This window comes from Hypomesus transpacificus, chromosome 12 (genome assembly GCF_021917145.1).
Source record: "Hypomesus transpacificus isolate Combined female chromosome 12, fHypTra1, whole genome shotgun sequence".
NCBI classification, from domain to species: domain Eukaryota; kingdom Metazoa; phylum Chordata; class Actinopteri; order Osmeriformes; family Osmeridae; genus Hypomesus; species Hypomesus transpacificus.
In genome coordinates, this window is record NC_061071.1 from 582,945 (window position 1) to 610,392 (window position 27,448).

Genomic DNA, 27,448 nt, shown 5'->3' on the forward strand with positions numbered 1-27,448 from the left:
GACACAAGTCCTCAACTCTCAACAGCAACTTACATTTATTCTTTCAGACGGTCATCTTCAGTGTGTGTGTGGGTGTGTGTGTGTGTGCGTGCGTGCGTGTGGAAACAAACTCTACCTGTCTGTTGCTAACGGTCAGCTTCTCCAGGAAGTGACGCAACACCAGGGCGGGGTCCTCAATCAGACAGTTCCACAGGATCTGCTGGGCCACTGCACTCACTGGGGCATTGTGGGAAACCGAGTCCGATCAGAGCAAGAAACAGAGCGACGGTAAACTCACAAGAAAACTAATCGATGACACCTACCTGCCACGCCATCCTCTCGCACCTCCCCATCCTCCATGAGGTGCACTATGGGTAAAACGGCAGCACAGATGCATGCTGGGAAGACGGCCTGGGGTGGCTGCAGCATGTGATGGGTCGGGGTGTGTTCCGTGGTGTTCTCCTCGTCTGATTGGCAGAGGGACACACGCTTGTGTCACACACAGAGCACACTTATCGATCACTACTGATCCTTGATCTTCTACCGTACTTCAAACCTGCACACCTGCAGTATCTCTTTGAATAATCTCTCTCCCCCTCGCCCTGTCTCTCTCTCTCCCTCTCTCTCTCTCTCTCTCTCTCTCTCTCTCTCTCTCTCTCACCTTCAGCGCTGACCACGGAGCGGACAGACCACACAGAGCCGCGCCTGAATGAGTAGTTCCTGTGGGAGTTGCTGGAGGTGCAGGACGGGCTGACGGACAGGCGGCGGGACGCCAGGTTCACCACTTCTTCTGCTGGCGGGGAGGGGAGGAGAGGAGAGGAGAGGAGAGGAGAGGGGAGGGGAGGGGAGGAGAGGAGAGGAGAGGAGAGGGGAGGGGAGGGGAGGGGAGGGGAGGGGAGGGGAGGGGAGGGGAGGGGAGGGGAGGGGAGGGGAGGGGAGGGGAGGGGAGGGGAGGAGTCAGACAGGAAAACAGACGCACAGCAGTTTCCTGCATCTCAATTCGGCTATGCAACCCACAACTGTAAGAATGGCCACTATGTGCTCTGAGTAAAGACTTGATAAAATGGCGACGATCAAACCTAAGGGTTAGGTATGGTGCTAGTGTTGGGTGAGATGATAGGGGTAGGTGGTGCTAGTGTTGGGTGGTGGTAGTGTTGGGTGTGGTGCTAGTGTTGGGTGGTGGTAGTGTTGGGTGTGGTGTTGGGTGTGGTGCTAGTGTTGGGTGGTGTTAGTGTTGGGTGTGGTGTTCCTCCCCACCTTCCTCCTCCTGCTCTGGTGGGGGGCTGCAGCTAGGCTCGTAGCAGGCCTCCTGAGCCACAGGGATGGCGGTGATGATGCTGGCCTCGCGGCCCAGACGTCTCTTCTCCTCTTCCTGCTGCAGGTTCCTCAGGATGTGCTCCGCCCGCTGGTGGGATCGGGACACGGCCCGCGCCGAGAAGGACTTCTGCAGGGGGTTAGGGGTCAGAGGTCAGGGTTCAGAGGGTCAGAAGAGCACACAGACACTCAGGGCCCAGAGGGAAGCCCCCACAGCACAGGGCCTCCTGGAACTTTGTGTGGAGTTGTGACATTTTTAAACTTCTTATGTCTTGTTGAGGTTGTAGAGGTCAACATTTGGTAATGTAAACAACTAGACAGTGACAGGACTTAGCCATTTCCTCTACAGCACATGGAGGGCATGGGTACCTGTATGGCTCATGCTGCTATATTCTCCTGAACGTGGGTCATCGTACAGGTCACCAAGACAGGCCAAAAACAGTTTGCAACGATTAATTTATGGAAAATAGTTGCTTGGTGGAACAGGGACGTTCCGTGTGTCTGTGTTTTGGGAGGATCTTGGTCAGGAGAACATATCTTATCCAAGGTTCTTATGCGTTGAAGCATTCCCCCATATGGATGGAGGCACCACCATCAACACAAAGAAGAAACGGACTTGCAAATGGTTTCCATCGGCAACACTCATGCAGGTACATACTGATGCCCAACGACACATGCTGTTTTCACAATGAGGTCCAAGCACATTTCCAGTCCAGTGGTGTGTGTGTGTGTGATGTGATGTGTGTGTAGGATGCATTTAGTATGGCCCATGGGATCCCCTAAAGGTTTGGCCTCTCCTTATGTATCTGTCTGGTCTCATTCAGTCATCAAGAGGTTAACTCAGGTCACATGATGCACCCAAACAAGCATTGTCCGTACGTAAATCACAACTTACTATGGCATAGATTGACTGAATTAATGTGGGGAACTAAAAACAAAGAAAAGTTGATAGATATATAAATTACAGATAGGACCATGGTATTCTGTCAGTGATCACTTTGACTTAGAGCTGTCTAAACAATGTTAAGTGTTGACATGCTAGACAGACAGCTTCATGGGGGTAAAAACGCCAAGAAATCAAGCCAACATTTCCGGCCTTTTGCCCAACTGTCAGTTTAGCATCTATGCTAACTAAAGACACGGTATTGTATGTTTCTTAATTTGCCATTGAAGGTTATTTCTTGGTGGAATTGCAACACAGAGACAACATCAAACTGGCATGACAGTACCAAATGTTACCATAAATGTGGTGGCAAATCAAGTCTAGCATTAGCAAGAAGTTAAGATGTGAACTGTTATTGACTGTAGTGAGAAAGGGATTCATTATACATACTGTTGTTATTTGCATGCGTTATGGTCATATTATGACCAAATGTGCTTTGCAGTAAGGCTGACCACTTGTCTTCATCAAAGCACTTATTGTCACTGCTGATATGGAAACCATCCATCAACAGTAACCTAGGTTTCAGGGGTGGGACTTACAGATTGGTCCTCGTTGATTGGGTCTTGGACGCTGCCCGTGTTCTGAGGTACCCAGGGCGGGTCGAACATGGGCACGCAGGGCATGCCCAGGATAGGAGAGGGGAGGGTGAAGTTGATGCTGGGCGGAGGAATCTGAAACACACAAGATACTTCAGGAACATGACTGTACTGTTTGAATTAGGATAATGGGGGTGTTGGGGTCAGGATGACGGGGGTGTTAGGGTTAGGATGACGGGGGTGTTAGGGTTAGGATGATGGGGGTGTTGGGGTTAGGATGATGGGGGTGTTAGGGTTAGGATGATGGGGGTGTTAGGGTTAGGATGACGGGGGTGTTAGGGTTAGGATGATGGGGGTGTTGGGGTTAGGATGATGGGGGTGTTAGGGTTAGGATGATGGGGGTGTTGGGGTTAGGATGATGGGGGTATGGGGGTTAGGATGATGGGGGTGTTGGGGTGAGGGTTGTGTTAGGGTTAGGATGATGGGGGTGTTAGGGTTAGGATGATGGGGGTGTTGGGGTTAGGATTATGGTGGTGTTGGGGTGAGGGTTGTGTTGGGGTTAGGATGATGGGGGTATGGGGGTTAGGATGACGGGGGTGTTGGGGTGAGGGTGGTGTTGGTGGTTGGTTCTGTACCTTGAAGATCTGCTGTGCCCCTTCCTCCATGCGTGGCCACACCTGGTAGCGGAAGCGCCACAGGGTGTAGAACTTGTGAACGGAGTTGATGCGCTGGCACGCCTCCTGGTGCTGAAACTCTGCCATCATCATCTCCGTCACGGCGTCCGGTACTTTCACCGCACACAGCAGGAACATGGCGGCTAGGGGTGAGAGGAAGGAGGAGGGGCAGGGAGGGGAGGGGGGAAGGAGGGAAGGGGATATTTCCGTAACTCATTACGGCGTAAATGACCTGCTTCTCCAGGACCGCACACTTTCCACAGGTGCTATCTGTATCGTTTATCGCTCTGGATCGAAGCGTGGGAACACAGGACTGAAACGTAAACGCCAGCCTTGGTCACCTGCTGCAGCCGCCATGTGTTCATCCACGCTGAGGAGCAGCTCCCAGGCGGCCGGCTGGATGTCCCCGTACATGTCATCTGTCAGGATGGTCGCTGCCTTGATCAGCAGGGACAGAGGGGCCGGGGACAGGCTCATCACCTGGTGGGAGGGGCAAGAGAGTTAGCATGCTACGGTAGCATTGGCTGGCCTGTTGCCACTGAAAGACTAGCATTGGTTAGCAAGGTGCTAGAGCATGGGTTAGCTTGTCCATGAAGAAAGGCTAGCATTGGTTAGCGAGGTGCTAGAGCATGGGTTAGCGTGCTCATACATGACGATTATCTTTGGTTAGAGAGCAGCTTTAGCATGGGTTATCATGTTGTTACACACAGCATAGCGTTCATTAGCAATCTGAGTATGAGAGATGGAGAGGAGGGAAAGAGAGAGGGGGATGCTGATGGGGAGAAGAGGGCTGTGTATGGGTGCAGTCCAGACAGGCAGGCTACCTGATTCCTGATGTACTTCAGCATGCTGGTGTCCTTCTTGCCCTCCGAGCTGGACTCAGCAGGTCGTCTCTTCATCGACGGCGTTCGCAGACACGACTTGTCGGAACTCTGCAGTCACAGAACGCACAGCCAATCAGAACTCTGCAGTCGCAGAACGCACAGCCAATCAGAACTCTGCAGTCGTACAACGCACAGCCAATCAGAACTCAAAGCGGCACCTCTTTGCTTTTCTTGGGGCGCGCCCCAATGTTCCCAGAGGCTCCGTCGTCGCGGAGACTGTCCACCGTGTCTCCGTAGAGCAGCTTGACGGAGCGCACCAGCCGGGCGCAGGAGCGGCTGTGGTGCTGGTAGCAGCGAGGGTGGCAGAACTCTACGTGGGTGCAGATGAAGCTCTGCTGGTTACATAGCAGGATCATGATCTGGGGGGGAGAGAAGGGGGGAGGGGGGGAGGAGAGGAGGGGGAGGAGATGGATATACTGTAGGTAAACTACAAGTCAAGGATGTACACACAAGCAAAGAGTCAGTCCCACAGATGCACTTAGCTGAACTGCACACACACACACACACACACACACGCTCCATCCCGGCACCTACGTGGAGCCAGGACATGTTACGGTGGTAGTTGTCCTCAGCTCCCCCAGAGCTCTGCCCCTCCGGCTCGATGCTGGGCTCACTGGTACTCCAGGGACTCCCTGTGGAGAACACACACACACATACACACACACATACTTTTTAGTGAAGCCAGTCCTTGCATATGTCCATGTTATAACCCTAGTGAAGCCAGTCCTTGCCTATGTCCATGTTATAACCCTAGTGAAGCCAGTCCTTGCCTATGTCCATGTTATAACCCTAGTGAAGCCAGTCCTTGCCTATGTCCATGTTATAACCCTAGTCTAGGTGAAGCCAGTCCTTGCCTATGTCCATGTTATAACCCTAGCCTAGGTGAAGCCAGTCCTTGCTTATGTCCATGTTATAACCCTAGCCTAGGTGAAGCCAGTCCTTGCCTATGTCCATGTTATAACCCTAGCCTAGGTGAAGCCAGTCCTTGCTTATGTCCATGTTATAACCCTAGCCTAGGTGAAGCCAGTCCTTGCCTATGTCCATGTTATAACCCTAGTCTAGGTGAAGCCAGTCCTTGCCTATGTCCGTGACGGTGTCTCTGCTCTGGGACAGCAGGCCCTCGTCGTTCTCCGACGAAGAGTCCTGCCGGGACATCTTGGTGCTCTTCAGACTCCCCGCACGCCGGATGGAGGACAGAGACCCCCCCTTCTTAACACGGAAACTCCTGGCCCCCTTGATCTGCAGCAGCCGGGAGCCCGCGATACGGATCTTCCTGATGGGGGCTGGGGAGGGGAGGGGAGGTGAAGAGAGGGGAGGGGAGGAGAGGACAGGAGAGAGGAGAGGAGGGGAGGGGAAGGGAGGAGAGGACAGGAGAGAGGAGAGGAGAGGAGGGGAGGGGAAGGGAGGAGAGGAAAGGGGAGGAGAAAGAGATAAATGAGGATGAAATAAGTATGAAATAATTGTGGCATTCTATCACACCCTCCTCTCACCCACAACCACCCCTCCTCCCACCCCCACCCCCTCCCCCTCTCACCCAGGGGCTCCTGGGCTTTCTTGTCTTCGCAGGCCGTGTCAGACTTGAGCGTGTGACTGCTGCTGTTGAGCGAGTCGTGGCCGTCCTCGTCGTCCAGGATGCCTGCGAAGCTGATCTTCCTCTCGTAGCGGTGACGTCCCAGCTCCGGGTCCAGACGCAGACGGCAGCTGTCCAGGTCCTGGAGGAGAGGAAGCAGTTCATCATTAAATAACCTTTAATACTTTTAAATTGTACATCATTTACATACATATTTATGCTTTTTAATAAACTGTATATAATATAAAAAATATATAATAATGTATATATATATATATATATACTTTTTAATTAATTTTGTCTACTGTGGGTCAGAATGCTTAGATGCATATTTACTGTACATCTGGCCCTGGGTGAGAGATGTTGGTGCAGTCCTGCTACTGACCACTAGGAGCTCTGTATGTGTTGGTGCAGTCCTGCTACTGACCACTAGAGGCTCTGTGCGCGGCCGGGGCAGGCAGGGAAAGGTCTCCCTGAGGAACGTTGTGATCTCCAGCAGCAGCTGGCAGGCGGCCATTTTGAGGGCAAACGGACAGCCGCACTTTGTAGGGTTCACCGTGTCTATCGACAGAAGAAGAAAGCGTCAACATTTCAGCGGCCGAACCTGGAAGTGAAGAAGACTGTGTTCCTTCTCTCCACCCTTCCTCTTACTGTCGTCTAAATAGTCTTCCTCCTCATCCTCCTTCTTCATCCTTCTCTTGGTCTCCTCGTCGTAGATGAAGCCCAGGATGTTGGCAGGGCTCTCGCTGTCGGAGTGACACAGCTCACTCAACCTCGTACCGATGGCCTAGACACACACACACACAGACACACAAACACACACCCACACACACACACACAGACACACAAACAAACACCCACACACACACACACACACACACACACAAACACACACCCACACACACACACAGACAGACAGAGACAATAACTACCTTCACATCCTCCTGAACAGTGCTGCTGGCAGTGCCTGTGCTAGCGTGCTCATGCTTCTCTCTGCTGTGTGGACTCACGTCTCCCCACTGGCAGAAGTGCTGAGCAGCGTTCCACTGCAGCTTCTGGTTCCTCTTGTTCCCCACCACCGGAGAACGTCCACGGGACAGCCCTCGCTTTGTGATGTTCACGTGGTGACCCTTCATCCACTCTGGCCAGTTGCCGCGGTTACAGCGGTGGACGAAGCGGGCGCACTCCAGGAACAGCGAGGCCCTGGCCACCACAGGAGCTTCCTGTTTGAGGTCAAACCAGGAAGTACGTGTCACTTCCTGTTGGTCTGGATTGGACAATTGGACTATTCGAGTACATTTTGATCTCCATAATGGGAGTCTTCTGCTGCTTTGGGAAGGTTTGTACAGTTCAGTATGTTAGGTTTGTAACAAAATACTTTTTCACCACTTTTAAATTCCCGATCCAGAGGACACAGGTTCAAATCCCCCCTGTACGTGGCTGTGAATGAAAAAGCATTGGCTAATAGAAGAGGTCATGGTTCATGACCTGCCTCACCAGGTCGAGGGCGGCAGCCAGGATGGAGGCGTCAGGGATGGTTCCCGGCTCGCAGCAGTTCAGCAGGAACTGGAAGCGCTTCATGCCCTGGCGGATGGCGCCCAGGTTCACCACGTTCTTGTTCTTCATGGCTTCCTGGCTCGCCGCCAGGCGCTCCTGGAACCCGTGAGGCCCTGGGAGGGGGGAGGGGGGGATAAACATGATTTCGTTCGCCAAAACCTGACAACTAAAAGACAAAATTGACAAAAAGCACCACAGATTAAGCAGAGTGTAAGATGGAGACTGAGGGTGTTTCACACATGGCCAACAGAGGAGACAGGGTTGGAGACAGGGTGGGAGACAGGAGGGAGACAGGAGGGAGACAGGGTTGGAGACAGGGTGGGAGACAGGAGGGAGACAGGAGGGAGACAGGGAGGGAGACAGGAGGGAGACAGGAGGGAGACAGGGAGGGAGACAGGAGGGAGACAGGAGGGAGACAGGAGGGAGACAGGGAGGGAGACAGGAGGGAGACAGGAGGGAGACAGGAGGGAGACAGGAGGGAGACAGGGTGGGAGACAGGAGGGAGACAGGAGGGAGACAGGGTGGGAGACAGGAGGGAGACAGGAGGGAGACAGGAGGGAGACAGGAGGGAGACAGGGAGGGAGACAGGAGGGAGACAGGGAGGGAGACAGGGAGGGAGACAGGAGGGAGACAGGAGGGAGACAGGGAGGGAGACAGGAGGGAGACAGGAGGGAGACAGGGAGGGAGACAGGGAGGGAGACAGGAGGGAGACAGGGAGGGAGACAGGAGGGAGACAGGAGGGAGACAGGGTGGGAGACAGGAGGGAGACAGGGAGGGAGACAGGAGGGAGACAGGAGGGAGACAGGAGGGAGACAGGGAGGGAGACAGGAGGGAGACAGGGAGGGAGACAGGAGGGAGACAGGAGGGAGACAGGGAGGGAGACAGGAGGGAGACAGAGAGGGAGACAGGAGGGAGACAGGGAGGGAGACAGGAGGGAGACAGGAGGGAGACAGGGAGGGAGACAGGGAGGGAGACAGGGAGGGAGACAGGAGGGAGACAGGAGGGAGACAGGAGGGAGACAGGAGGGAGACAGGGAGGGAGACAGGAAGGGAGACAGGAGGGAGACAGGGTGGGAGACAGGAGGGAGACAGGGAGGGAGACAGGAGGGAGACAGAGAGGGAGACAGGAGGGAGACAGGAGGGAGACAGGGAGGGAGACAGGAGGGAGACAGGAGGGAGACAGGGAGGGAGACAGGAGGGAGACAGGAGGGAGACAGGAGGGAGACAGGGAGGGAGACAGGGAGGGAGACAGGAGGGAGACAGGGTGGGAGACAGGAGGGAGACAGGAGGGAGACAGGGAGGGAGACAGGGAGGGAGACAGGAGGGAGACAGGAGGGAGACAGGAGGGAGACAGGAGGGAGACAGGGTGAGAGACAGGAGGGAGACATGGAGCTATGCAGGTAGTGCCAGCAGCAACATGCTTCACACACACACTGACAGGACTGGACAGGGCAGGACAGACTAGTAGACAGAGGGAGAGGTTGGTTGGGTGGTCGGGGTTGGTGGCGGAGAGCAGAGATGAGGACGAGAGAGGAGGGGGAGAACGGGGGAGGAGAGGGGAATGGGGGAGGACAGGGAGACTGGAGGAGGAGAGGGAGGTGAAAGGAGAACGAGAGAGGAGGGGGTGACGGGGGGGAGGAGGACACCCCCATGTTCTACCATCTTTCTCTTCTGTGTGGTGGAGCTTGGACGGGTTCCTCCGGCCAGATCTCCATTTACCCAGCCGCTTGAAGAAGTTCTCCTCCTCGTCACGGCCGTACTCTACAGTGCCCCCCTCAGACAGCTTCACAGCACTGGTGAACTTCACCTGCGGGGGCGGGCGTCAGGGGCACACACACAGACACACACAAATACACGCACACACACACACACACACATACACAAAAAGGAGCAGTGAGCATCAACGTAACAACAATAGTTATTATCTGAATTAAAACTAAATGGGGGGTGTGTGTGTGTGTGTATGTGTGTATGTTTCTGCATATGTGTGTGTGTGTGACCAGACCTTAGAGCTCTGGCGTATGAAGGAGAGGCGGTCCACAGAGCTGATGTCCAGCAGGTCCTCCACCCCATCAGCCAGGCCTGACAGGGACGACCGCTTCAGCCAGTTACCTACACACACACACACACACACAATATATAATGTCAGAGGAGGAAGAGGAGGGTGAACAGGGAGGGGTGCAAAGGGAGAAAGCCGTACAGCCGTACTGGGTCATGAACTCATCAAGCAGCAGACACTGAGCTCAAAGCCAGGCCACCGGGAAGGGAAGCTCACACACACACACACACAGCGTCAAACACACACACACACACACACACAGCGTCAAACACACACACCCACACACACACACACACACACACACACAGCGTAAAACACACACACCCACACACACAGCGTCAAACACACACACACCCACACACACAGCATCAAACACACACACCCACACACACAGCATCAAACACACACACCCACACACACAGCATCAAACACACACACACACACAGCGTCAAACACACCCACACACACACACAGCGTCAAACACACACACCCACACACACAGCATCAAACACACACACCCACACACACAGCATCAAACACACCCACACACACACACAGCGTCAAACACACACACCCACACACACAGCATCAAACACACACACCCACACACACAGCGTCAAACACAACGCTTCGACATCAGAGCTCACGCAGGCTGGAATCAAGCGACCTCCTCCTCTGTTCTGTTTCACACAGGAAGTCGACACAGGCAAACACAGGGAGAGTCAACGTGCAATGGGTCGATGGTCAGTACACACACACGCACACACACACTTGCACATACGTAACACAGAGAGGGTGATTGGTAGTTGAACAGTCCTACGGCATGCTGTGGACAAGATGGAGCACAGAGAAACACCACAGGTGAATAGACCTGTCCTTCAAACCCACACTTCTGAAAGACCCACTTCTGAAACACCCACTTCTGAAACACACACTTCTGAAACACCAACTTCACCGACGTCATCCGCTGTGTCGTCACAACAGACGGTGGGCAGTACAAGCACCACTACCACCAGACGCTACACAGTCGTGGCGCCTCAGTTCTGCAGTTCCACCAGAGCACCACTGGGGAGCGCTGTGGGCACACGGAGCACCTACCGATGGGCAGCTTGAGTTTCTTCCTGAGGGAGATGCGGCGCGAGCGCGAGCGCGAGCGTCTGTCGGTGGTGGTGCCCGAGTGAGCGGTGGTACACTCTGACGTGTCCTGCTCTGATTGGCTGCTGGTGTCGCTGGCGGCGCTCTGGGACTTGAACATCTTCCTCCAGAAGTCCTTCCTGCCCAGAAGAGCCCCTGGGACCTGCTCCTCACTGGGGGGGAGGGGGGGGGGGGAGAGAGAGAGAGAGAGAGAGAGAGAGAGAGAGAGAGAGGGGGGGGAGGGAGCGGGGGGGGGGGGGGTGAGAGGGAGAGAGAGAGGGGGGGAGGAGAGAGAGAGAGAGAGAGAGAGAGAGAGAGAGAGAGAGAGAGAGAGAGAGAGAGAGAGAGAGAGAGAGAGAGAGAGAGAAGGAAAGACAAAGAGGGAGGTAGAGGGGAAGAGAGGGAGGTGGGAGAGAGACAGAAAGGGAGTGAGAGCAGTAGCGAGGTGATGAGAGATAGTGACAGAGAAAGATTGTAACACAATATGAATGCATTATGCATTGCTGTCAAGTTTAATTAATTTTACACACAATACTCAAGACGACAAAAAACACGTAAAACCCAAAGCTGACGTTCAGATGCATTCAGATCACGTTCTTCAGAGGGTTTTTGCGATTGGCATCTGTAGTGTTGGTAATGTCACTGAAAGATCTGACTGCAGGATTGTAGAAGGACTGTGTCCACCATGCAGGGGTTTATAAGAGAGGATAAGGAAGGAAAGGTGGGGGAGATGGGTGAATGTCAGTGGGTCGGGGCGTGTTGGGGCATGTTGGGGCGTGTTGGGGCGTGTTGGGGCGTGTTGGGGCGTGTTGGGGCATGTTGGGGCATGTCAGGGCGAGTAGAGGCATGTTGGGGAGTGTTAGGGCGTGTCAGGGCATGTCGGGGCATGGGGATGGGGGGACAGGGGGCACGGGGGGCACAGGGGGGCAGACACTCACTGTTCTGGTGTCTGTGGGGGTCTACTGGAGATGAGGCTGCGACACTCGTCTGCAGTGGTGGACACCAGTCCCTTCTCTCCTGAGGACCCTGCCTCTGACCTGCACACGCACGGACAGGCACACAAACACACAAACACACACGCACAGGCACACATGCATACAAACACACAAACGTACACACAAACACATAAAGACGCACACACAAACACACACGGACACACACAAACATATAAGCACACTGGCTCTGTCTCATACGTGTCGACAAAGTCCTTAGAGACGACTGACACCTATCCAGCCAATGGCGGACGGCTCTTCTTTGTCCTAGTTCTGTGATTGGTTGAATCGGAATACCTCTTTGGCACGTGGGGCTTAGGCTCCTCCTTCTCCTCGGGCTTCTTGGTGCTGGTGACCTTCTCCGCGCTGTCCAGGAGCGCGCTCAGTGCCACCCTGCGGAACACGTTGCCATGGGATTCCTTGATGAACTGCACCAGCTGGCGGATGTCACAGTACAGGCCCTGGAGGAGGCGAGGAAACGAGGGAGCGAGAGAGTGTGTGTGTGTGTTTACAGAGGAGTGTGTGTGTGTTTATAGAGGAGTGTGTGTGTGTGTGTGTGCAAGACGGACAGAGGAAAGAGAGAGAACAGGAAATCACATTTCCAGCAGGAACAGGACATGATAATAATCTCCAGCACCCTGTCTGTGTGTGTGTGTGTGACATATTCCACCAATCTCTCTTCACAGCACAGCAGTGGTAGAGCTCTGTGATGTCACACCACGTTGTGGCTCAGTGCTGTGAGGGATCCTGTTACAGCATACAGACAGACGCACCCAGCGCCATGACAACTCACTCCACCCAGCTCTATGGCAACATACTCCACCCAGCGCTATGGTAACATACTACACCCAGCCCAGCACTACAGTGTTGTGGCAAAAATCGTTGATCACAAGTTTGAGTTCTCATCATGATTTGTTCCTTCTTCCAGCTTCAGACAACTGTCTGTTCATACTTAGTGTACGTGTTCTTCAATAATTCATCAAGGCTCCATTGTGTCACACTACCAGTCAGCCTTTAATAATTCAACAAGACATGTTTCACAACATAGATATGATGGTAGAAATCCCCACAGGGAAATAATGACTGCGAGAGAGAGAGAGAGATAGAGGAAAAGTGAGGGAGAAAGAGATACAGACAGACAGACAGACAGATGGAGAGAGAGAGAGAGAGAGAGAGAGAGAGAGAGAGAGAGAGAGAGAGAGAGAGAGAGAGAGAGAGAGAGAGAGAGAGAGAGAGAGAGAGAGAGAGAGAGAGAGAGAGAGAGAGAGAGAGAGAGAGAGAGAGAGAGAGAGAGAGAGAGAGAGAGAGAGAGAGGGGAAAAGGGAGTAAGAGGAGAATATGAGGAGGGGGGATGAGAGAGGAAGAGGAGGATGAGAGAGGGGTGAGAGAGAATGAGGAGGGTGAGTGGGGATGAGAGAGGAAGAGGGGGATGAGGCATTTCTCACCAGGTTCTCGGGGCTGTGCAGCTCGTGGGTGGTGGACGAGCAGCGCGTGATCAGAGACTTGAACATGCAGCCCACCACCACGGCCTCCATGTTCTGGGCCAGGGACTTGTTGTCCCCCGTGGTGAAGTTGTTCCCAAACCCAGCCTTGTCTGCAGACATGGGGAAGTGGAAGAGACCAACACATCACACAGGGGTGGTGCGGTCAGGAGGAAACACTGTCTGTCCAGCTGCTCAGGGGTGGAACACACAAGCTCAAACAAAGAGGGAGGGGGGGACGGGGGGGGGACGGGGACAGAGGGAGGGGGGGGGGGGGAACAGGAGTTCCAGAAGCTCAAAAGAATAAAAGCACAGATGTGGAAGCAAACTAAAAAAGGGATTTGGTTGAGAATAAGTATACATGCAAGTGACTGTGGCCTGCTAGCTAGGTACATAGACAGACAGGTATCTCACTAAGGGAAATTGGGTCTATAATTAAGAGTCCATCTATAATAAGAGTTTATTATCTAGAACATAGTCTGTAATTCCTGGAATAGAACTAGAACCTAGCCTGTAGGTTCTGGAATTTGAGCTACAATCTATCCTGTAGGTTCTGGAATTTGAATTAGAATCTAGCCTGTAGGTTCTGGAATTAGAGCTAGAATCTGAGAATAGGTTCTGGAACTGTACAGAGCTCGACAATGTAAATGAGTATTGAAGTCAGAGATGGTGTTTTGATTTAGGAGCTGCAGGAGAGATCTTTAGGAGTGAGGGGAGCAGAAATGGGAGCAGAGTCTAAAGGGATGATCGTATCAGGGCTAGCTGTTTAGATTACAGATCATGTTTATGTGTGTTTAGATTATCGATTATGTTTAAATGTGTTTAGATTACAGATTATTTTTATGTGTGTTTAGATTACAGATTATTTTTATGTGTGTTTAGATTATAGATCATGTTTGAGTTTGTTTAGATTACAGATCATGTTTGTTTAGATTATAGATTGTGTTTATGTGTGTTTAGATTATAGATCATGTTTGTTTAGACTATAGATCGTATTTATGTGTGTTTAGATTATAGATGGTGTTTGTGTGTTTAGATTATAGATGGTGTTTATGTGTGTTTAGATTATAGAATGGTGTTTATGTGTGTTTAGATTATAGAATGGTGTTTATGTGTGTTTAGATTATAGATGGTGTTTATGTGTGTTTAGATTATAGATGGTGTTTATGTGTGTTTAGATTATAGATGGTGTTTATGTGTGTTTAGATTATAGATGGTGTTTATGTGTGTTTAGATTATAGAATGGTGTTTATGTGTGTTTAGATTATAGATGGTGTTTATGTGTGTTTAGATTATAGATGGTGTTTATGTGTGTTTAGATTATAGATGGTGTTTATGTGTGTTTAGATTATAGATGGTGTTTATGTGTGTTTAGATTATAGAATGGTGTTTATGTGTGTTTAGATTATAGAATGGTGTTTATGTGTGTTTAGATTATAGATGGTGTTTATGTGTGTTTAGATTATAGATGGTGTTTATGTGTGTTTAGATTATAGATGGTGTTTATGTGTGTTTAGATTATAGAATGGTGTTTATGTGTGTTTAGATTATAGAATGGTGTTTATGTGTGTTTAGATTATAGATGGTGTATCTACCCAGGTTTCTCTTATTGCCCCTCCGGGACCTGTCACCTGCACTGCCGTACTCTGCAAGAGAAGAGATGTGGCACATGTTCATGTCAGGCCAGCACACACATGTATGTGTCAGAAAGGACACAACACGACACCTCACCTCAGATTCAGGTGAACTGAGACAGGTACACACACATACATGTTCACGAGCACATTAGTTGACACAGACATTCAAACATTTAGAAACAAAAAGGGTGTCCAGTGCACTTTCATAATCAAATCACTCATCTGTTCAGTACCTTGCCAACTACATCACTACAGCAGAAACAGCAGAAAAGGCTCAAACAATTAGAGAATTATTTTAGAGAATTGTGCCATTTGAGAAGATATCACCGTTGTTCAGCCATTAAGCCACTGGGATGTAATGAACACACAGCATCTGATTGGCAAGTGTACAGAATGGATGAGTGAGTATGGAGGGGGTGCTGGGATAAAGCTTGTTTAAGTGGAGGGAGGACAGGTGGGGAGGGAAGGAAGGGGAGGAGAGACAAGGAAGTGGGGGGCGGGGGAGGAGGAGAGGGGGAGAAGAGGAGGAGGGGAAGTAGGCAGGAGGAAGAGAGGAGTGAAGGGGAGGAGAGGAGGGGAGGAGGAGAGGGGAGGAGGAGAGGGGAGGAGAGGGGAGGAGGAGAGGGGAGGAACGGAAGGATTCGACAGACCAGAGGTGAGTGGAAAGACAGAAGGAAACAGACGTAAAATCACAGAGGCCGAAGAGAAACAGATAAAGAGTTGAGATCCGTGAACGTCTGATCTGTTCCAGAGCATATGTATATGCTTGATGTTTTCGTCCTGATGCGAAATGCCGCTTGGTGTGTGTGTGCGTGCACATGCAGGTGTGTGCAGTGTCCACACACACCAGAGGGCCAACATCTGCAGTGTTCTAGGTAACAAACAGGCCTATAAGCACCAGGATTTTTGCAATCTCTTAGAGTCGCATTAACTCATGTCAACGAGATACAGCAAAAATCGTATTTCACGCGCACGCACTTACGCGCGCGCTCGCACGCACGCGCTCCACATCTGCAACAGGAGGAATGTCAGTCTTGTTAGGCATGGGGTTGCGTATGCGCAGAGTGGGTGTGTAGGCTTGGCACGGCTGACACAGGTGCAGCTGGGTCTTACTGTCAGTGATGGGCTCCATGCAGAAGCCCAGGAGCGCGTGCAGGAAGTCCACGATGTTGTTGAGAGAGTCTCTGTTGACGTAGTCCCTCATGGTCTGCCGGAACTGAGGCTTGTCCAGCTTGTACAGGTTGGTCAGACAGTTCTGGGCCTAGCAGACACACACACACACACAGATACACACACACACAGACACACACACACACACAGATACACACACACACACACACACACACACACAGATACACACACACACAGACACACACACACACACAGATACACACACACACACAGATACACACACACACACACACAGACACACACACAGATACACACACACACACAGATACACACACACACACACACACACACACACACACACACATACACACACACACACACACAGACACACACACACACACAGACACACACACAGATACACACACACACACACAGATACACACACACACACACAGACACACACACACACACACACAGATACACACACACACACATGCGTACCATGCAGACACACACACAGATACACACACACACACACACACACACAGATACACACACACACACACACACAGACACACACACACACACACACAGACACACACACACATGCGTACCATGCAGACACACACACAGATACACACACACACACATGCGTACCACGCAGACACACTCACACAAAGGGAAATAGCAGTGCCAAAATGGGAAAGAAAACTGCAGGGCATTCATACTGGGTTGAACAAACAGGAAAGGGTTGGAGGGGGGGGGGGGGGGGGGGGGGTGGGAGGGGGTGTGGGTGCCCCCTGAGAGAGAGAGGGGGGCTGACCTGCGTGCGTAGCCGGTCTCCAGACAGGCCGCGGTGGCCCTCCCCACAGCCGTATGCACAGCCCAGAGACTTGACGATCTTGATGAGCATGGTCAGGGCCAGTCTGTGGGAACTGAGGCTGGAGCTCTCCTCCTTCACACACACACACACACACACACACACACACACACACACACACACACACACACACACACACACACACACACACACACAGGTGGACACACACACACAGAGGGGCACACACACACACAGAGGGGCACACAGAACAACAGGGTACTGTGTTAGGGCAATGTTAAGTTACATAATATACAGACTTGATGAGTTTTTAGTTAGGATAATGTATTGTACGTGACAAACTCACAGTCTTTTGACAATCATGCAGACACACACACACACACTACCTTGCTGTTTTTCTCCTTGTTGTTCTTGATATCGTCCTTGCTTCCGGCCCCGCTTCCGCCTCCACTCCCACCACCTCCTCCCCCTCCATCGTCTCCCCCTCCTCCCCCCCCCTCCCCCCGGCGCTGAGGCCCCCGTCCCCCCGGCCACGCCCCCCTGGGCCCCCACCGGGCCCTGGTTGGTCCCGTCTTTGGGGCGTGTCTCTTCGTTCTCCTTGTCGTCGGGCTTGGAGGGCGTCTTGCCCATGCCGGGCACCACACCCAGCTGGAGCAGGCAGTCGATGATGTTGAGGGACACGTCGCAGATCCTGGAGCTGATGTCGTGGGCGAGGACGGCGTGGAGCGCACGCAGCACCGCCTGGCACAGAGGGCAGGGAGGGCAGGGCTGGGACACGGCTGTACATCCATCCCTACATCCATCCCTCCCTATATCCATCCCTACATCCATCCCTACATCCATCCCTACATCCATCCCTACATCCATCCCTACATCCATCCCTCCCTACATCCATCCCTCCCTACATCCCTACATCCATCCCTCCCTACATCCATCCCTACATCCATCCATCCCTACATCCATCCCTACATCCATCCATCCATCCCTACATCCATCCATCCCTACATCCATACTTACATCCAACCATCCCTACATCCATCCATCCCTACATCCCTACATCCATCCATCCCTCCCTACATCCATCCCTACATCCATCCCTACATCCATCCATCCCTACATCCCTACATCCATCCCTACATCCATCTTTACATCCAACCATCCCTACATCCATCCCTCCATCCATTTATCCACTTATTTATCCATTTATCTATCTAGCAGTTTATTCATTCATTCATGCATTCGTTCATCCTTCCATCCATTTATTCAACCACCCACCCACCCACTAATCCACCCATCCATCATCATCCATCATCCATCATCATCCATCATCATCCACCACCCCCCCACCCACCCTCCAGGCTCCCCACTCACAGAGAGGTCCAGCATGCCGTTCTTCAGGATGAAGTTGTTAGTTCCCTCGATGTTCTCTCTGTCCTCCATGCTGGAGTAGTTGATGCAGGAGTCTGTGAAGCTGCGCGGCAGGTTGGCGCACGCCAGCGGCTCGTTGGGCGTCTCGGGGATGGGCGCCGGGTTACACAGCTTCTTCATGTGCTCCGTGAAGAAGTCGGCGTAGCCCACGTTGAAGGACGCCACCGTGGTGTTGAACGTCGCCATGGTGATGGTGGAGATCTGGGAACGCACTGGAAGGAGGGGGGAGAGGAGAGAGGGAGGGGCAACGAAGGGATGTTGCCGAAGGGGAGGAAGAAGGGAGGAAGGAGGAGTGAGTGTGCGACGGGAAAACTGTTCTTCTGGCTTTACCTCAGCCCAGTCGTGTAGGAGACATTAGTGAGTCTGGTGTACAACCCTCCCCCTCTCTCTCCGCTTCTCTCCTTCCTTCCCTCCCTTCCCTTCCCTCCTTCCCTCCTTCCCTCCAGCTTGGTGAGGAGCCCTCACCTCCCTCTCGGACCGTGTTGTCGCTGTGGCTGTTGGCGTGATCGGGCGCGTCTCGCATCAGGGAGTGATGGGAGTGGGAGTGTTTGGCGCTCAAACTGTCCACGTCAGCCGCCGTGTCCGAGCTCCCCCTCCTCGTGAACTTGCCTGTCAGCCAATCAGACGACAACTTGTGAACCGCTAACAAAACCAACTACCCGTCAAGCTAACTACCTGACCAGCAAACAAGCGACTGAGTAACAAAGTCGATCGACAACCGACCCATGATGGTGGCCTGCCAGCCGCCTCGCTCCAGGGCACGGCGGTCGTCTCCCAGGCCCGAGAAGCTTCCGAAGGAGAAGGTGCTGCGCGTGGGAGACACGTCCAGGTGGTCCTCGTGGAGCAGGAAGGGGACCCCCATGCGACGCTGACGCTTCTTCCCTGTGTGGTGGAACGGGATGGAGCCCTTCCTCTCTCGGTCCTCCCTCCGGGTCTTAAACTGAGAGAGAGGGAGAGGGGGAGAGAGGGAGAGGGGGAGAGAGGGAGAAGGGGAGAGAGGGAGAAGGGGAGAGAGGGAAAGGGGGGGGAGAGAGGGAGGGGGGGGGGAATGGAAGGGGGGAGAGGGGGGAAAAGAGGGAAAGAGAAAGGGGGAAGGGAGAGGAGGAGAGAGAAGGTAGGAGAAAGACTCCTCTTAACAAATCAATCAAAGCTGCCTTCGTACTACTCAGAGGGGGCGGGGGGGCGTGTCTGGCTGGAGTGCGGTATCGTCATGGTGACGCTCCTGACCTTTTTGAAGAGGTTCTTGCCCAGGTCGGAGGAGAGGTCGGGGACAGCCTGCCTGCGCAGGTTGGTCAGAGAGACCTTGGCAAACGTCTCGGAGCTCAGAGATGTTCCCTCCTCGTTACACTTCAGGCTCATGTCCTACACACCGTGAACATGCACCAGTGGAGACAGGACTGTCGTCAAGGTCATCCACATACTGGAACGTGTTCTGGCTGGATTCGAATGACCGCTCAATCAAACGCGAACACAGATGAACACGTTCCCACGAAAGGCAGAACATCCACAACACTTTCACATAGCGTCATCAACGGTTTTACTAGCAATACTAGTGATGCCACCAGTAACACTGGCGGTGCCAGTAACCCTACGACAGCCACGCACCTGCGTCTTGTGAGTGTTCACCAGGGAGGGGGCGACGGCCACCATGGAGCTGCTGCGGGGGCGTGGCAGGGGCGTGGCCAGGGGCTCGGGCGGGCGCTCCGGCCTCTCGTCCAGGATCTGCCGCAGGCGCTGGAGGTAGAACATCAGGGCCCAGTGGACGCCCTCCTCCGTCCAATGGGGCTGCAGCAGGCAGCGCAGCACGGCCACGTCGAAGTAGGTGGCGTAGCGGGCGCGCTGGGCCAGGGAGACGGGGAGGCCGGAGGGGGCTGAGGTCCTGGGGGAGGGGGGGGGGTGATAAAGGAGGTAGAGAAGGAAGGGATCAGAGGGAGAGGGTGGGGGGGGGGGAATCACAAAGCGAACAATAATTTAATAGATTCATGGGCAAACGCGCCGCTGGAAAAATCCTAGTAATGGGCCCTGTGTCTATTCCACCCATTGTAAAATAAGTAAATAAGCACAGCTAGTTCAGGCATGGCAGTCGGGCAGCGCACGGCATCCGCTCATTACCACACCTGTGTCAGCCAGCGCAAGCCCATTGGGCCACGTCTGATAAGACGACATTAAAAGGCCGAGTGGATAGGCACACACACGCACACACTCACCCCTGGTTGTTGTATGATCAGTGCTGCTGCCACCCTCCACCATCCCCTTCTCCCCCAGGCTGTCTGTATGTTCTCTCCATTAGGGGGATTATATCTTTATTGTTCCCTGCCTCATATGTCATGTATGTATGGGTTGCATCGAGGAGGCAGGGAGTGCTTCCCTTAGATCATCCACTCTGTCAAAGTCAAACCTACATTTCCATGTCATGTAACAATAAATGCTCAAATCTGGGAGTCCGATGGCTGAGCGGTTAGGGAATCGGGCTAGTAATCAGAAGGTAGCTGGTTCAATTCCCGACTGTACAGAATGACGTTGCGTCCTTGGGCAAGGCACTTCACCTTACTTGCCTCAGGGGGGAATGTCCCTGAACTCACTGTAAGTCGCTCTGGATAAGAGTGTCTGCTAAATGACTAAATGTAAATGTAAATGACAAAAAAATCTAATACGTGATTGTCTGTCTCCTGAACTACTATAACAGCCTCCTGCATTCAGCCTAACACCCTCACATTCCCTCCACCTCCAGCTCCACACAGCAGCCGGTGAATAATGCATCAGAAGGAGCTGCTGAACACAGTGGCTGAGGCCTCGGGCCGTGTGTGTTCCTGTGGAGAGCCCACAGCCAGCGTGGACGTGAGAGCACTATATATAAGCTGCTGCTTTGAGCAGGCGAGGGAATGAAGGTCACTGACTGACTCCTGCAGTGAATCCTTCCCCTCTGACTGACGAAACCTCTTTTAAGAGAGAAGAGGAGAGATGGGGGGGGGGGAGGGAGAGCGAGAGAGGCATTTAATCTTGACTGTGGTTTTCAACCGGTCGATATCTACATGAATCAATGGTAGAGAACAGGAGAAGGAGAGGCAGGGAGCTGGATTGTGTTTCACTGTCTAGCCAACACACACCCTCCGCCCCTCGCTTCCCCCATCCTCCCTTCCTATCCTCCTCTCTCCTCCTCCCCTTCATCCTTTCCCCCTTCCTTCTTTTCCTCCCTCACTCCCCCCTCCTCTCTCTTCATCAGTCGGACAGCCGGTGTTGTCAGGTTGCCGTGGAGACAATGTGACGACACCTGTCCCCAGAGACAGCCCAGCCCCCGGCTCCATACAGGGCTGCAGCAGGGGTTGCTATGGAAACTGCATCAGCATCGCAAGGGGAGGCTGCGATTGGAGTGTGAGGCGTCAGAAAAGTAATGCTGGGCCTCCTCGCGGAGCTCTCAGTCAGAGAGGGCCTCACTGCGGAGCTGAGTAAAAAACGGGCCTCCTCGCGGAGCTGTGTTCATAAGAGAGGGCCTCACTGCAGAGATAAGGTAAGACTGGGCATCCTCGCGGAGCTATGACAGCCAAGCTATGATGGAGCCTCTGGCTGCAGCACAGACACAGAGGACAACACTGAGACACTAGGAGGGAGTTAAACAGGAAGTGAGACGAGGAGAGAGTTAAACAGGAAGTGAGATGAGGAGAGTTAAACAGGAAGTGAGATGAGGAGAATTAAACAGGAAGTGAGATGAGGAGATTTAAACAGGAAGTGAAACGAGGAGAGTTAAACAGGAAGTGAGACGACGAGTAGAGAGTTAAACAGGCCACACGGAACAACTTGGTTTAGATTCACCTTTAGATTCTAACACCCTTCATGATAAGGCTTCCCATTCATCAGCAGTCACCAAGACACACACACACAGGTGAAAAACACAAAACCTTGCGATAACTGGGGAGCAATTAATTTCCTTTTGTTTGATGTGCAAACACGCCCCCCCCCCCCCTTACACACAAGCACACACAGTGCTGCTTCCCCATAGGGGCTCTTTGCCTACAGCCAGTCTGTATATAGACATGAGATTGGATTTCTGTTCTAACTGAGATTCTTGTTCAGAGCTTTGAGAGCACTGGGGGAGGGAACCAGCATGGGGGAGGGGCCAGGCTTGGGTCTGGGGGGAGGAGTCTATTCAGATTCACATACTATTGGCTAAGGCATGTGCCATGGCTGATCTCATCCCTACCACCCTCCACCATCTCAGCCTCATCCAGTCAGCACTGCTGTGATGTCATCAGAGAGGGACTCGGGCCTGTTGGAACATGAACCTGTGTCTCTTCAACAACACCAACACGCAGTCACCGTGGAAACCAAGCGACCGTCGACATCGCTCGCACACGCCGGATGATGCCCTCACACATTAGCGCCTGATCCCTGGCCCACAACAGGCCCAGACTGGGCACCGGGGCTTGGGGTCGGTTGAAGCTAGAGGCCTGCTGCCAGGCCTGCCGTTGGCGGACGGAGAGAGGGAAACTGCCAGTAACAGACATACGACACATTATTTCAGCACAATTAGCCTAGTTAGAGAGAGAGGTGTCTGGGAAACAGCAGCCAAAGCAGGCTGTGATAACTGGGAGGCCAGGAGGATGGGAGGGTAGGGAGGCTGGCAGGTAGAGCCTGGGAGGATGTGAGGCTGGGAGGATGTGAGGCTGGGAGGATATGAGGCTGGGAGGATGTGAGGCTGGGAGGACGTGAGGCTGGGAGGATATGAGGCTGGGAGGATGTGAGGCTGGGAGGACGTGAGGCTGGGAGGACATGAGGCTGGGAGGATGTGAGGCTGGGAGGACGTGAGGCTGGGAGGATGTGAGGCTGGGAGGACGTGAGGCTGGGAGGATGTGAGGCTGGGAGGATGTGAGGCTGGGAGGATGTGAGGCTGGGAGGATGTGAGGCTGGGAGGACGTGAGGCTGGGAAGGCTCTACTCACTTCTTTTTGGAGACGCCTTTGAGCAGAGGCGGCTGTTGTGAGGGCCCGCCTTTCTCCACAGAGTTGCCGCGGCGACATCTCTGCTCTCCGGCACCTGGAGAGGATGAATCTGATTGGGTGGTTTCACAAACTACCTGGAATCCCTATAAGCAGAAAACAGGAAGGAGGAGAGGAGAGAGGAGGAGAGGAGAGTACACAGCAAAGCAGAGGAGAGGAGAGGAGAGGTTAAATGGAAGACAACAGAACAGAACAGCAGAGCCAGTCTACATTCTCCCAGCCCTTGCTTATCTTACACTCATACAGTAAGCTCAGGGGAGGTCACGACCCTGGATAACAGCACCAACTCTCTGCTAATTAATATTACCAGCCCAGGGGGAGGACAGGAAGCAAGGGGGGCTGGGAGGGGAAGTGGAGAAGCTCTCACCATGGGGCCAGGGTTCCTGGGTCCACAGGGGCTGCGCTGGTTGTTCATGGGAGAATTCCTTTTCGCTGGAGAGGATGAAGAGAATGGATGAGAAGCAATTAGCTGCAGCAGCCCAAAGAAAAGCTCATTGCAAACAGTGGTTTACAACAGATCTGTACAGAGAGGTTGTGTTCAGGACTGCATTTGATTTAGGTGCAGTTCTACAGGCCGTATGTGATGCCTGATGTGGCTATGCATGTGAAAAAAAGTTAGACACAAATTAAGGGCTACATAAAATGTGTCCAAACTTTTAACTGGTACTGTATATAAAATAGGATTGGATTTGATTGACTCACCTGTCACTATGTTTCTCACTGGCTTGATGAGGGCAGAGAAGGCGGGAACATCCGGCTGACGGTGCTCCCACATTGGCTGCCAGATGACAAGCCCGCTGGCCAATCGGAAGGTCAGATCAGATTCCTGGAGGAAAGACACATGGCCGTGGTGACACAGGAAAACAGCCTAATTGCAGATTCCAGACATTCTGAAAATTATAATAACATTTTATATTTATAACATCATATGAGGGGGGGACTCAAGACATTTACATTGAGTCATTTACTCTTGCTTAGACTGTTGCTCTTGTTGGTTAGTGGTAGCTGGTTTAAACTGTTGTATTCTATTTTAGTTAATCCTATTTGTATTGCTTTCCTACAGGTACACCTGCACTTAGAGATTAATGTTGTGTAATTTTAACTTGTTTAACTACATGCTCTTATGGTTTCTTCCCTTTAGCACTATTTTTTGGTTGTTCACAATATGTACTTCTTGTTTTTGACTACCCGCAATGCTGTGGGGCTATCTTGTTGTTATTATCAGTGACCTATGCACTTCTAAAGCTCTCTCTTGGAAGTCGCTTTCAATAAAAGCGTCTGCTAAATGAATAAATGTAAATGTAAATTTAGCAGACGCTCTTATCCAGAGCGACTTACAGTAAGTACTGGGACAATTCCCCGAGGCAAGTAGGGTGAAGTGCCTTGCCCAAGGACACAACGTCATTTTGCACGGCCAGGAATCGAACCGACAACCTTCTGATTAATAGCCCGATTTCCTAACGGCTCAGCCATCTGACTCCCTGACCTGCAACCTTTTGATATGCAGTCAACAGCTCTACCACTGAGCTGTACACAGAGATAAATCTAGAAAGAGTTAACTCGGATACTAAGCACGGATACTTGTGTTTCCAAGGCGAGTAATTGAATCAAAGCACACAATGAAACTCTATTTACTCAGTATGAAATCACCAGCTTCCCCAGAGAACAGGAATACTGCTCATCTGCACACAGATCAATGAGACAGCAGCTAGACAATCTTTGTTAAAGTGATGTTCAGGCAAGTTATATGGTTTATTAAAAACCCATATCTACTTTTGTGTGGTGAGTTATGTTTTGGGAAATCAAATGACCATTCTCTATATTGCAGTTTAGCTGAGAGTTGGAAAATAGAGGGGATTAAATAAGATACCTGAATAATGTTTTCAATAAATAAATACAAATGTTGTATTACATATTAATCCCCACCATTTCATTTCTTCCCTGCGTTTTTCTTTGTGCGTACCTTGATGCGATGGATAAGCGGAGCGAAGAGGAACACAAACAGCTCCACGGTGGCCATGCTCTTGTAGAAGAGCTTAGAGCGAGCGTGCTCATCCTCCTCCAGAGAGCCTCCGAGCCGGGGGCCGAGGCCCGAGCCCGTCCCAGACCCGGAGCCCGACCCTGGGCCCGGGGGGGAGCCCTGGTTGCCTAGAGGCTGGAGGAAGGCGCTGCTGCTTCCGGACCAGCCCTGGCCCAGGCTGGGCTCGTGGCACTCCTGCGCGGCCTCCAGAAGCATCCAGTGCAGGGTGTACAGAAGCTTGGTCTCCGCCACGCCCAGCTTGTCCTGGTGACCTGGGGAAGGTCAAAGGTCAGAGTTTAGAGGTGGTCAATGGTGCGTTTCGTCCTGTTGAAAGGGATTGATCATTTGTGTGAGCGTGTGTGTGTGTGTGTAATGTTTGTGGGTGTGTGTGTGGGTATGCGTGTTTGTACATGAATGAGCGTGTGTGTGTGCATGTGTGTAATGTTTGTGTATGAATGCATGTGTGTGTACATGGATGCGTGTGTGTGTGTGCGTGCATGCACGTGTGTGTATGACTATGCGCTCACCCAGCTTGTTCCTGTTGGACAGCAGGATGGAGGTGCAGTGGAGCACGTGGGGGAGGGCTGCCTGGACCAGTTCCCAGCGCGAGATGCTCTGGATAGCCTCAGACAGGGAGGGAGAGAGCCCGTGCAGCTTGTTCTCCACCAGCACGCGCTCAAAGGACTGGGGAACGAGCCAAGTGGTCACTGAGACTGAATCTAAAGACGGTTTGTTTTCTGCTCAAATGCTCAATACGGCCACAAGCAAAGGGGTGTCGGACTGCAGACCTTGCTCTCAATATCCTCAACTTCATTCTGTTTTCGTCCATAATTCTAGATTTAGACATTTAAGATCACTGCGCTACAAATACACGTTTTTAAACTCGATGTTAAAAACTCGAATTTACCAATTGCAATTAGATAAGTGCTCTCCTGATTTGCAGGTACGTTTGCCAGGATCAGATTAGACCGGACCAAGAGTGAGCGATTATTTAATCAAATCAGAGTTAAGGTATTATGTAAATGACTTACCACACACGAAGCCTCATACTGTTTCCCCAACTTTGGTCGCAGAAACGCGCTGGAAACATGATCAAACCGGTTACAACATGTAGAACCTTAAAACAGAGGTGTAGGCTACAAAAGGCTTAATCTCAATTACTAGTTATAGGCTAATTGCTCATATCCGATGTCAGGTAATTTGCAAATAAAGAATGAATATTATCATTAGTGATGTAAGCTTTGATTTAGGCTGTTTGTTTCACGCGCGTGACATCGTCGTAACGTCTTAACACCAATAATGTTTTTCCTCAATTAGCATTTTTGAACCGGGCATGAAATGTTCGCTTAAAATGTTAGGTCTAGATCTACACCGGGATAATGAGAGAGAAAAACGTATGTTGCTGGTTATCTCACATAGGCCCACTGTTCAAAACGACGTTTCTACATTGTATTTGCGGGTGAGTTGCCTTGGTTTCTCTATTCGGTTCGACAGCTGCAAACACCTGTTATCAATTCCCCTCACTAACCTAGTCTGCCTCCACAGGAAGGTCTGGATAGGGAACGGTATTCCATTTCCACACTCCTGGTCGGAGTCATCCAAGCTCTTCCTCTTCACCATCTTGACCGCCTCGTCGTGGACCAGACGCGGTGGCTGGGTCTGTCCCGTCCAGGTGATGTGCCGCTTCGCTCACGACATGATTGTGTTCCGCTTGTGTAAAATGGCTGCAAGTGTCGGCGGCGGACAGAGCTCTCCGGTTCCAGCACCACCCTCGGAACAGCGGCAGAGTAATAAATCAGCGGCGAACGTGAGCTTAAAGACGCAGGAGCCAATGACTACACGGAACAGATGTTTCCCTTGACATCAACCGGTTTGGTGTAGGCAGTGTAAAGAGAGCAAGTCACACGGGAAACCACAGAAACAAAACCCTTTAATCGGTTTACGTTACACACCCAGCACATACAGAGTGGAATTTCTCTCCGGATCCCTTTATGAGCCATAATCCCCATTTGAATTGCACCAACAGGTTGTTTAATTACCTTAAAATCCCCATGTCTGCAAAATACATTTACATGGTGCGAGACAGAAGCCAGAGGAGAAACACTGAAAGGATCCAGTCAACATGACAATCTTGCTTCCTAAAACACCCTTATTCATAGATATATATATGGTCAGATTCCACACTGCAGACAACCTTACGACTGTCCTCCACCTCCTTCTGTGCCTCTCTATCTGCATCTCAGACACACACACACTCACACACACTCACACTCACACTC

General features: G+C 52.1%; 1 protein-coding gene across 1 annotated transcript in view; it reads right to left on the minus strand.

Annotated features, from left to right (window-relative positions):
- LOC124474861 (protein unc-80 homolog) overlaps positions 1 to 26,877 on the minus strand; it is a 43,957-nt gene extending 17,080 nt beyond the window's left edge. Inside the window, 39 exon segments of the mRNA XM_047031320.1 lie at positions 116 to 216; positions 303 to 446; positions 641 to 769; positions 1,237 to 1,423; positions 2,776 to 2,907; positions 3,408 to 3,589; positions 3,788 to 3,926; positions 4,271 to 4,378; positions 4,489 to 4,689; positions 4,865 to 4,962; positions 5,410 to 5,613; positions 5,865 to 6,042; positions 6,328 to 6,461; positions 6,552 to 6,687; positions 6,911 to 7,123; positions 7,398 to 7,570; positions 9,116 to 9,263; positions 9,462 to 9,568; positions 10,614 to 10,822; positions 11,588 to 11,686; positions 11,939 to 12,102; positions 13,087 to 13,235; positions 14,718 to 14,768; positions 15,873 to 16,020; positions 16,714 to 16,845; positions 17,115 to 17,217; positions 17,219 to 17,469; positions 18,100 to 18,368; positions 18,622 to 18,765; positions 18,880 to 19,096; positions 19,384 to 19,518; positions 19,762 to 20,035; positions 23,093 to 23,235; positions 23,517 to 23,581; positions 23,852 to 23,975; positions 25,113 to 25,441; positions 25,697 to 25,853; positions 26,201 to 26,249; positions 26,698 to 26,877. Coding sequence (XP_046887276.1) covers positions 116 to 216; positions 303 to 446; positions 641 to 769; positions 1,237 to 1,423; positions 2,776 to 2,907; positions 3,408 to 3,589; positions 3,788 to 3,926; positions 4,271 to 4,378; positions 4,489 to 4,689; positions 4,865 to 4,962; positions 5,410 to 5,613; positions 5,865 to 6,042; positions 6,328 to 6,461; positions 6,552 to 6,687; positions 6,911 to 7,123; positions 7,398 to 7,570; positions 9,116 to 9,263; positions 9,462 to 9,568; positions 10,614 to 10,822; positions 11,588 to 11,686; positions 11,939 to 12,102; positions 13,087 to 13,235; positions 14,718 to 14,768; positions 15,873 to 16,020; positions 16,714 to 16,845; positions 17,115 to 17,217; positions 17,219 to 17,469; positions 18,100 to 18,368; positions 18,622 to 18,765; positions 18,880 to 19,096; positions 19,384 to 19,518; positions 19,762 to 20,035; positions 23,093 to 23,235; positions 23,517 to 23,581; positions 23,852 to 23,975; positions 25,113 to 25,441; positions 25,697 to 25,853; positions 26,201 to 26,249; positions 26,698 to 26,789 — 6,018 coding nt within the window. The 5' untranslated portion in view covers positions 26,790 to 26,877.
- Between the last annotated feature and the right edge of the window lie 571 nt (positions 26,878 to 27,448).